The sequence below is a fragment of the Miscanthus floridulus genome, chromosome 4 (genome assembly GCF_019320115.1).
Source record: "Miscanthus floridulus cultivar M001 chromosome 4, ASM1932011v1, whole genome shotgun sequence".
NCBI classification, from domain to species: Eukaryota; Viridiplantae; Streptophyta; class Magnoliopsida; order Poales; family Poaceae; genus Miscanthus; species Miscanthus floridulus.
In genome coordinates this window covers 62,529,219-62,540,017 of record NC_089583.1, presented here as the reverse complement: position 1 = coordinate 62,540,017, position 10,799 = coordinate 62,529,219, and the positions used below count along the sequence as shown (strand labels likewise).

Sequence of the window (10,799 nt, the reverse complement as noted above, 5' to 3'; positions counted from 1 at the left end):
GTTTTTTCTTCGCAAAAAAAGAAAACTTTGTTTCTCTTATTATTATTAGTTTTTTTATAACACTCATTATTAGTTGAAATATTTCTTCCATTCTCTGCCACTTCTATCGAGGACCGCTGTGAAAAGTAGGGTATGCAACGTAATGCACTCCCTCTATTTCGAATTCTAACAAGTTTTGACTTTTCTAAATATATTTTTATGTATATCTAAGTATATTGTATATCTAAATATATAATAAAATCTACGTATCTACAAAAAAAAACATCTTAGAATAAAAGAAGTACACGCATGGACACTTAAAATATGCTTAAGGTGAAAGAATAAATAAGCATCTATGTAAGAGCCTTTAACTTAAATGGTAGTTTTGTTCAGTATTGCTTAGAGAGCTAAGCATCTATTTAAGCCTCAAAAACTACAATGTAGACCTAGCAATGGATCCAAATCCAATTAAGAAGAAACCAAGAGAAATCCAAATATGTGAAGTCAATGTACAGTTTAATCTAACTTCAACGAGAACTAATCCAATCCATTCATTCACTCGAAGTCCAAGGTATCCATGGACAAATAGCATTAACAAAGTATTGGTGTTCTTCCTTTCGATATTATGCCTAGCACCTCCACGACACGGACGATGGCAGACCCTAAGGTAGGTGGCCTTGACCATGGGGAATGACATCACCCATGGCCGGCGGTCGTTAGCTAGATGGCAACGGGGCCCGATACCCGATACCCGACGGGTATTTGATCCATTAGGAGACGGGGATGGAATCATATCTTTACCCGCGGGCATTTAAATGGGCAAGAATCCATCCCCGACGGGTATAGCGGGTACGGGAACATTCCCTGTTTACCCGTCCCCGTTACCCGTTGTGGAACCCGACTATTTGAGCTGTCATGCGAGTATTAGGCCCAAAGAAGCTCAACATAGGTATTTTGGCCCAAATCTGAACAATCATATATATAGTTTATGTGTTCTAGGAACCCTAGTTCAATTTTTCCTCGCCATCTCCACCAGCAGCACAAGCACGCCTGCCTCATGAGCGCTCGTGCCCCTCGCTTTCTCAGTTCGGTCTCTCTGCCAACTTTGCTCGTCCTCCTCGCAACCTCGCTCCTTCTCCTCGGCATTTTCGAGACTCCGACACTTATACCCGGGTGAAGAAGAAACGTCTCCGATTGCAAAGCTGCGACCCCAAGTGTCCTTGTTTATTGGGTATGCAGTACCCGTCGGGTATCTGTTACCCGACCGATGCCCGATGGGTACGGGGATGGGCAAGAATCTATACCCGAGACACTTAACGGGGACGGGGACGGGGACGGGGACGGGGATAGGATGAATTCTTCGTAGCAGGGAAGAGAACGTTCCGACGATACCCGAAGTACATCTCCGCTGCCATCCATAGTCGTTAGGTTGTTGAGCACACCGCAGTGGACCCTAAGGTAGGTGGCCAGCGTTATGCTTAGCAGCAACCCATTCAGCAATGGGTCCCTGTGTTGAGGCACAAGTTTGTCGTCCCGTTACCACCGACACTTCTCACAATGCCACCTCAGCATCACCATGATCCGCTTCACCAGTCTACTCGCCATCAACTTGTCCGGCAATGAGAACCTCCAGTTCGTGGACGTGTCGTCGACCTCCTCACGGGGATCCTCGAGCAAGAATGATGAGTCCAAGATGACGCCCCTGGTGGCGTTGAACGGTCTATCCATGTCCGCCATCGATAGCCACGCTGATATGCAACACCCATCCATATTCTCCCAAAACCAGGTGCTAGCCGTAAGCATCGTGTGGCGACGTGCTTGACAAGACGTGTGGCGACGCAAAGGCCAGCCTCATGTCTGGCGCTGCCATGGCCGCCCTTGCCACCGCGGTGGTTGTCGGCATGGTCGTCTTCCTTGTGCGGAAGGCGTTGTTCTTGAATCTTGAGTGCAGCGCAGACGACTTGGCAAGCAATACTTTGTCCATCTTAGTCTAATGAATTTCGGATTACATCAATCGGAGTCCAATTATTCAACTTTAGTTTTGGACCTTTTTTTAAAGAGTGGTAGTAGCATTGCCGCAGATATTATTAGAAGAAAAAGATTGACCTAATTTTTAAGGTGAAATCGGATTCAAAAACTGAACAAGCATTGGGCTAAAACAAAGTCGACAAGACCCGTTACTAGAGGAGCACTCCACACTACGAAAAACTAGTTTTGGACCTCATCTGAATGCACATTCTAAGTCCAAATAGATCCGGTCCAAAAAATCAACGAATAAAATATCCAATTGGACATTGAATGGTCTAAGTCTAGTTTTTATTATTTTTATATTTTATATTTTTTAACTCTACAAAGTGCGTTGGCTCCTCGCACAGAAGCCCGTCCACGTCGCCCCAAATCTTCCCGGCCGTTAGATCTCGCATTGGGTGGCCCAGATTTCTTGAAGCTGATTCCGACGAAAGCGGCTTCTCGTGCTTCTTGTGGGCTTCTCCGGCTTCTCCTACTTCGAGTCCGAATCCGGATAACCAAATATATACTGCGGCTCCTACTTCTCTTTTTAGATTCTTCTTCTGCCCTTCCCTTCTCTCTCTATCGGTCTCTCTCCCTCTCCATCCCGACGCGAACAGGACGGCGATGACCGGCATGGTGGCTGCGGCCACCCTCCTCGTCCTCCTCCTCCATCCTCCCTCACCTGCATCTCACCTCCGTTTCTCCCTCCCCTTCCTCCCTCCCTCTCCCCTTCCCTCCCGAGGCGGTGGTGGGCATGAGGCGGCAGCGCCCCTGCGGGCGCCTCGCCGGCGAGGGAGGGGCTTGGTGGCCCCCTCTCTCCCTCATCCTCCGTGCGGGCTCCTCAACGCCTCTTCCCACTGGGGAGCTTGTGCTCCTCTGCTCGACGAAACCCTAGGTTCGTGTGCGCCGGCGGAGATTGGCTTTCTCGCCGGCGGCAGCCGAGCTCAGCGGTTGGATGTGCTGGTAATTGACGCTGTTCTCCTCCTCTGTCGATCTGATTTTTTTTTTTGTCTACCCCACGTTTGAGGCACTCTGCAAGGATCCTGGTATTTAGAGCCGTAAGCAACGTCCGTGTCTCGTGTGTCACGTGCATTTGGATTGAATTTTTTAGCTAGCAACCAATGCTGATCTAGGTGCCTTGGTTCAGCTGCCAGGTTAATGCCAAAAATATTTCATTGATTTAATATATGCCTGAAATCTATACAGTACATTTTGCTTGTTTAAAAATAATGTGTAGACGCATGTGCATGACCAAACCTAGGTAATAGATTGTCCTTGTTTCAATGCTTCCTTGATATGTTTAAAATCCTATTTGTTCTTTCTCAATACTTATATTATAGATGCAAAAGAAACAACAGTTTTTAACTGCTCAGGGGGGACACCGGCATGAGCAGCTTCAGATCAACAAGGAGCGACACTGATTCCGTGTGCTTTGTTGCTCTACTTCAGCTTCCCTTTTCTATTCCCATATTTTTTTTTGACTCTTTGGTTCCACGTACACACATGTAGATGAGCATCATGCTCAATTGCTGATGACAACCATAGCGGTTTGGAAGTCCTCACTGAACAAAAAGTTCCCTGCTAGCAGCTACTACGGGTGCGTTTGTTTACCTGGACCAGCTGGGCCAGTGCGCCCGTGGGCTGCAACGGGGGGTGTTTGTTTGCCAGGCCTCCCTCCCTAACCCGGCCCGCACGGCTATCAAAGCAACCCCCGGCCATTTTGGCCTCCCACCGGTTGGCCCCCACGGGCTCGCGCGAGAGTGGTGAAATCTCCGCGCACGGCGCCACTAGGGTTTTAGCCTCCATTTATCCCCCCTCCCTCCCCCCGGCACTCTCACTCGCTCTCTCTGCTCTCCTTCCTCGCTTAGGGTTTGGGAGTTCTCCCGCCGCCGTCGTTGTGGTGGAGGTGGTGCTGGTGGTGTGGCTGCTGCGTCTCTGGCTCTGGTCCGCCGCCTCCTTCTTCTTCTTCTTCTTCGCCTGGTGGTGGTGGTGGCCGGTGTCATGTAGGACCCCTCTTCTTCCACATCTCTAGTTCTTCTTCCTCCTCTCCGGCTCATGTGCGGTGGTGTTTGTTTGCCTGGACCTCTCCGCCTCGCCTCTTCTTCCTGTCCCTCCTCATCGCTCGTAGCAAGGTGATATCCCTTCTGGGACCTTACCTCGCGTGGATCTCATTTAATGTGGAGCTGGATGATCCAAATCTTGAGATTTTAGGTGGTTGTGTGCAAATCCCTGGCCACCGAGGTGCGAATGTTATGGATCTGGTGATTTAAAGTAGTCTGCTGGTACTTTTGTGGTCGATTTGCTATGATTTATGTGGTTCTTGGTCGGTTAGGGTTTACTGTTCATTCATTCATGTTGATACAGTGTACACGTGATGCTTTGTAATGTTTTATACTAGTCGATGATGCTATTAGTAGGTTCTAGGTGGCTTCTTTTGATAGAAGCAGTTGTTCCTGCTAGTTTATGTCCATGTTTATATGAATGCAGTTCAATTTGAGGCCAGCAATGGCATGCCTGATGACTAAAACCTGTCTCTAATAACTGAATGTAGATGGATCTAGCTAGCCAACGCTCTACCATGGCTAGTCAGGTTGCAGCAATGGTTGTGGTCATGGTGGCTTTTATGTTTTCTAGAGTTAAGAGACTGAGGGGTAAGGGTGAACCCATAGTGTATGGTCCTAGGGCTGTACCAGATGAGCATAGGAGGAAGAACTTGGACTTGATTTAGAACTCCACTGATAAGGAGTGCATTGCCATGTTAAGGATGAGTAGGGTCCCTTTCTTTGCTCTCTGTAATCTATTCAGGCAGAGGGGGCTTGTGCTTGACAGTATAAATGCAAGTGTTGAGGAACAAGTTTCAATGTTCCTCCATGTAGTTGGACACAACCAAAGGTTTAGGGTGGTCCACTAGAGTTTTAGAAGGTCCATAGAGACTGTCCACCGCCATTTCTACCAAGTGTTGTATGTTGTTGGGGAGCTTAGGAGTGAGATGATCAAGCCACCTGGCCTTGAGACCCACCCTAAGATTTTTAGGAGCCACAGATGGAACCCATATTTCAATGTACTAAACCTTTTTTGCCTTTAGTCAATGTAGACAATCTAAGTCACATACACCTAATTTGTTGTAATGAAATGTTCTTTAGGACTACATTGGGGCTATTGATGGCACCCATGTGTTGGCTAGGGTGCCTAGACACATGCAGACTGCCTTCAGGGGTAGGAAGAGTAACCCAACTCAAAATTTAATGGCTGATGTGGACTTTGACCTGAAATTCACCTATGTCTTGGTTGGTTGGGAGGGATCAACACATGATGCTTTGATCCTGGCTGATGCTATTGAGAGACAAGATGGGTTGAGTGTACCAGAAGGTAACTGAATTGTCAATAGCATGTGTTATTGTTGTGTTATTAGAGCAATCACAAACTGATTACAGTCCTTGTTGATGCTATAGGCAAGTTCTACCTAGTTGATGCAGGCTATGCATGCTGCCCTGGGTTGATGCCACCTTACAAAGGTGTGCGCTACCATCTATCTGAGTTTTGTAGCAGAACATATCCTAGTAATGACAGGGAGCTGTACAACCTAAGGCACTCTTCCTTAAGAGTGACAATAGAGCGTGCTTTTGGTGCTTTGAATAATAGGTTTCGTATCCTAGATAATAAGCCCTTCCACACCTACAAGACCTAAGTGAAGCTTGTCCTAGCTTGTTGCATACTGCATAACTAGATCCTGTCCTTTGGCATTGATGAAGTGGTACCAACTGAAGAGGCATGGGTAGCCAACCCCCATGTTGTTATAAACAACCAACCTGTGAATCACTTGCAGTCCCAAGAGAGCAGTGGGATGGCAGCTAGGAGAGATGCTATCTCTGCTAGCATGTGGGCCAATAGGGGCACTTCTAGGACTTGAACCACATTTTTGTAACAACTTTGTAATATAACTCAGTCTGTCACTGTATGGTACTATTGAACTGTGTGTATGACTTATTATTTATTTCATGGACTATGCTGAGACTAATGCTTTGGTATTGCCTATGTTCTTGGTTCTTATGATTCAATGCTGCTTATGTGATGATGGTGGTGGTGGTGTATGTGTTAGTTAAATGCTATCTTGCTGCACTACCTAGGATGTCTTCTATCAATGCCAATGCTGGTGAGGGGTTTATCAATGCTGCCTCATAGGTTCCTGGGGTTGGGATGGCTGCTTCTGCTGCCCTTGCTGGTGAGGCTCCTCCTGCTGTTGTTGTTGCTAATGTGCAACCTCTGCCTGTTGTTGGTGCTAATGGGGCTATTGGTGTTGTCAATGCTGGTGGGGGTGGTGCTGGTGGGGCTGTTAGGCCACCCATGAGGTGGACTAACAACACCAATGGGTTTGTGCTACGTAGGATGAGGTAGCTCATCCTTTTCTGGTGCTAGGGTAGACAAGGGGTTCAAGGAAAAGGACATCAACCAGGTTGCTAAGGCACTGAGGGAGTATTCTGGTGAGGAGGTGACTGCCACTCAGGTGTATAATTGTCGATGAAATATGGTCAGCAGTCTACCTAGGGGTATGCCCAAGGTAGTAGATTATCGGTAGATAGATGCACAAGCTACAAACAAGATGGTGATGCAAGGCAGACACAAGATTTTATCCAGGTTTGGTCGTCGTAAAGGCGTAATACCTACATCCTGCGTCTGATTGTATTGTTGTATATCAATGAGAGATGTTTTTTAGAGGGGTCCCCTGCCCACCTTATATAGTCTGAGGGGCAGGGTTACAGATTTAGAAACTAATCCTAGTCAGTTACAATTGCCATAGGTGGCCGGATAAGGATTTCTATTCTAACTGACTAGGATCTTGCTTGATCTCTAAATCTGTCTTGATTCCTTACGCAGGATTCCGAATAGGTTGGTCAGGCCGCGTGTCGTCTTCTAGTGGACTGGACCCCCTAATCTGGGCCGGCCCAAGCCTAGCCGTAAGGGTATAGGGGTTAATACCCCCACAGCTAGTCTCCGAGCACCATGTATTATGCTGCGACACGCCGTTCGATCTCCTTCGACTAATGCGATCCATCTTCATATCATCTCCAACTGATTGAAACATTGACCAATCGAATGTGCCAGCATTCTAGTCATAATAGAGAGCAGTAGACCACGATTATAGCCGAAGATTCCGGTTGTCCAAAGAATGCATGGTGCTCTTAAAGAAAAAAGAAAAAGATTTATTTCCTTATCAAGTGTGCCCACTTGTATTTCTAAAAAGAAATGTAAGTGACCCTTGGACAATAGTAATTCTGGCAATCAGTCAAAGCGTAGGGGTCGATAAGATAAACACATTCACCGCAAGGTGAAGTGTGCCCACTTAGTCCCCGAGCCTGGTAGTAGGTGACATAGGCACGTGGTGCTAGGGTCTAAAAAGAATTTCCACTGAAGTTAAGAATCCAATCGTCGTACAAGCAATACGAGATGCACCGGCAGGTGCATCGTACCGATGTAGTCCCCGAGCTTGCTGGAAGACGAAGTATAAGCCTTGTAGCAAGGTCCAAATAAATGTCTCTCGACTGTATGTGAGTACAAATCACATGTAGCCAAGGAGAGCGGTCTCCGAGCAGTGGTCGGAATAGTCCCCAAGCACGGTAGTGGTCGGGGCAGTCCTCGAGCACGGTAGTGGTCTGAAAAGTCCTCTAGCACGGTAGTGGTCGGAGCAGTCCCCGAGTATGGTAGTGGTCTGAAAAGTCCCCGAGCACGGTAGTGGTCTGGGTAGCCCCCGAGCACGATAGTGGTCTGGACCATCCCTGAGCACGAGACGTGCGCGCGAAGAACCAAATGCCACTTGTACTATTATTTGGTGTATTTATTTATCTTCTTACTCTGTCAAGTCCAATCTGACACGTCTGGTCAAAAAAGTAGACGGGTATAGCATGTCATACTGCCTTCTTGTCCTTTCAAGCAAACAGTCACTTAGCACCTGTAAGGAGGTGCGTCAGTGTGGGCCCTCTCACACTGGTAACGAAGAGACGCATACACTGATAACGAAGAGGCGCATATATTGGCATAGATCTTGAGGTTGTGAAAACAACCATCTACAGCGCGTGCGCACGTCTCCCAAGAATCTCGGGCAGATGAAACAGCGGAACTCTTGGTTAAATATAATATAGAATTGGTAAGTTACTTTTTACTGAACCCCATTACTATTTGCCACCACAGCCTTCTTCTTCCTCTTGCCAACCCTAATACCTTCGAAATCATCACCAATCACTCCTCCACCATATCCGCTTTCATTAGCAAGGCCAGATTCATGGCGAAAAGTGATGCCCAGAAGAAAGCCAGAGTCATGGCGAAGGAGTGGTGGAAGTCGAGAAGCAACGAGCAAACCATCGAAGACCTCGTCATCATGGGAGTACTCCACAACAAGGAACTCGTAGGATGGCGCGCGCTGGAGGATGAGGGGTACCCCGATCCACAACCAGGTGAGATTGTGGTTTTTGAAGATTTCTTCAAGCGGGGTTTTGGGGTTTCAGTGCACCCTTTCCTTTAGGGGCTCTGTCTGTATTACGTGATTGGGATTTGCAATCTGCATCCCAACTCGATTCTTCTTGTCTCCACCTTCATTCATCTTTGCGAAGCATATGGCGGCTTCTAGCCCCATTTCGACTTCTTTCGCCATCTTTTCTGTCTATGGAAGAAAGGAAGCGGCGGCTCAAAGATAGCCGGAGGTGTGTACCTCAACCTTCGTGACGGGATGAAGGCCTAGTACCTGCACTGCCTGTGGAACATGTCGCTTGACGACTGGTACAAGAAGTGGTTCTACATCCATGAAGAGCCAAACACGATCACACTATGCGACGTGGGGTTCATTCCAGAGAAGTGGACTAGCTGGTCAGAGAAGCCCGAGCACCTAGAACAGATCCCAGAACTACTTGGGATGATCCCGTGGAAGAAACTGGATGGTCCGAGCGTGGTCGAGAACTTCATCAGCCGAAGGATCTAGCCCTACCAGAGGAGGGTACATCCAGGCTACGAGTACCAAGGTAGCGCAGACCCAACAAGGACAAGGCAAGAGGCACTTGACAAGATTGAAGTCAGAGCCAGAATTGGAGAGCTATTTAACTTAGCTGATCCAAATTATGTCAGATTGAGCGACATCGAGCACGCTTTCAAGCTCGCCTGACCTCCCCCAAAGGTAAATCATCCTGCCTTGTACCCATAGTTTTATGTTGTAATAGAAACTTACTGTGTTATCTCCTTTGTGTTTCCCAGATTAATGGTCAGGATAGAGCAATAATGTTCGTGTCTCCACCCCCTGGTGTAGATTGGCCACAAGTTGCTGGCCCAACCGCCTAGACCAGTGCCAGGATCAAAGACGTCGACTGGGCCATGCTCGGAGTTGGGGAGGAGGCAGCGACCAAAGTTGCTGGTAAGCGACCGGCAGCCAGCAAGCATCATCAGGCAATCTTTACTCTGTCGGACAATGACACAGAGGATGCAGACATCTTTCGACTCATCCCTTGAAAGAGGAGGCAACTAGAGTCGATGGAGCAAGGTGGCTCCTCCGTGCCGATGGGACTCGCATCACCGACCATTGCAGCGTGGAGGACAAGCAGCAAAGGGGTCGAGCACCAAGTCCCGGCGTTAGTGCTGGATGTAGAGGGAGACTAGGTGTCACCCGCACAGCATGTGGAGCAAGCACGACCAAAGAGACGTGCCTTTGCCACATCATTCCGTGCTTCCAACATGTAAGTATTTGTAACTTTGATGTAAGCTTGCAATTTTTATTGACTATGGTTGCCTTCTAAACTTATCTTGGATGTACTAGGTTGGTGTCCACCGAAAATCCGGATCAACTAGCCAGGAGTAGCGTGGCTCCGACAGCAATTGCAGAGAAGACTGTGCAACAGCCGTCCATGGAGGTATCCATAGCAAAAAATCCATCGGAGCCTCAGCCCACCAGTAGTTAGACAATAGTCCTTGAGCAGGGGGTCGAGGGAAGAGCCGAGCCAAACACAAATGCTCCGAGCATCAACCCTACAGGGGGCGATACCTCAGCACCAAGGGTAACGGGTTAGACCGAGGAGCAGCGGATGGAGGTGAGAGCATAGAGCACGTTTGTCGATGCTGCAGCCCGTGGGAAGGCCATAGTGATCACAGAAGCTGCTAACTCTGGACCAGCACCGATACCCAAAGAAGAGGCCAAAGAGGACGAAGTAGAAGAGGTCCTAGGCCATCCATAGGATAGATGACAACATGTATATGTGTCGCGCTGGTGGAACGGCCAATGGGTTGTTCATGAGGAAATCCTAGAGGTCGAAGAGACCATGAAAGTTGAACAGGCAGCAAAATGACTGGTGACGAAAGTCTAGGTATGCTTTGCTTGACCACCTGATCTTGCCATCTAGTCATACTATCTTACTTAGCTTTTTGCATGTAGGACTTGATGAAGACCGCAAGGTACCGCAAGAAATGCTTTGACCAGATTGAGGGGATCATAGCAAGCAATAAAGAACTGGTGGCCGAAGTGGAACGCTTGCGCCACCAACTTGAAGCCACCAACCATGAGAGGATGGAGCAAGAGGTGTAGAACCAGAACCTGGTCGTCCAGCTTAGTAACAAAGAGCAGGAAAGAACAAGTAAGTAGTTACTTTATCACAACGATTGCATGACAAGTGTTGCTGCGTTGTTGGTAGTAATAGCCATAGTGTAGGCTTAGAAGCCGAAGTAGTCCATCTCCGAGAGGAGAATAGTCATGCGGTCATAGAGTGTGATCGCCTAAAGGAGGACAACAGGAAACTGGCGCATGACTAGTCATAGCTCCGGGACCACACGACCAAGAT

At 48.0% G+C, this 10,799-nt stretch overlaps 1 protein-coding gene across 1 annotated transcript; it reads left to right on the top strand.

Moving 5' to 3' along the window:
• Nucleotides 1–5,186: 5,186 nt before the first annotated feature.
• LOC136548561 (protein ALP1-like) lies at nucleotides 5,187–5,677 on the top strand. The gene is made up of 2 exons (XM_066540043.1): nucleotides 5,187–5,358; nucleotides 5,442–5,677. Exons 1-2 carry the CDS (start codon nucleotides 5,187–5,189, stop codon nucleotides 5,675–5,677), a joined length of 408 nt encoding a protein of 135 aa, XP_066396140.1.
• Nucleotides 5,678–10,799: the final 5,122 nt, after the last annotated feature.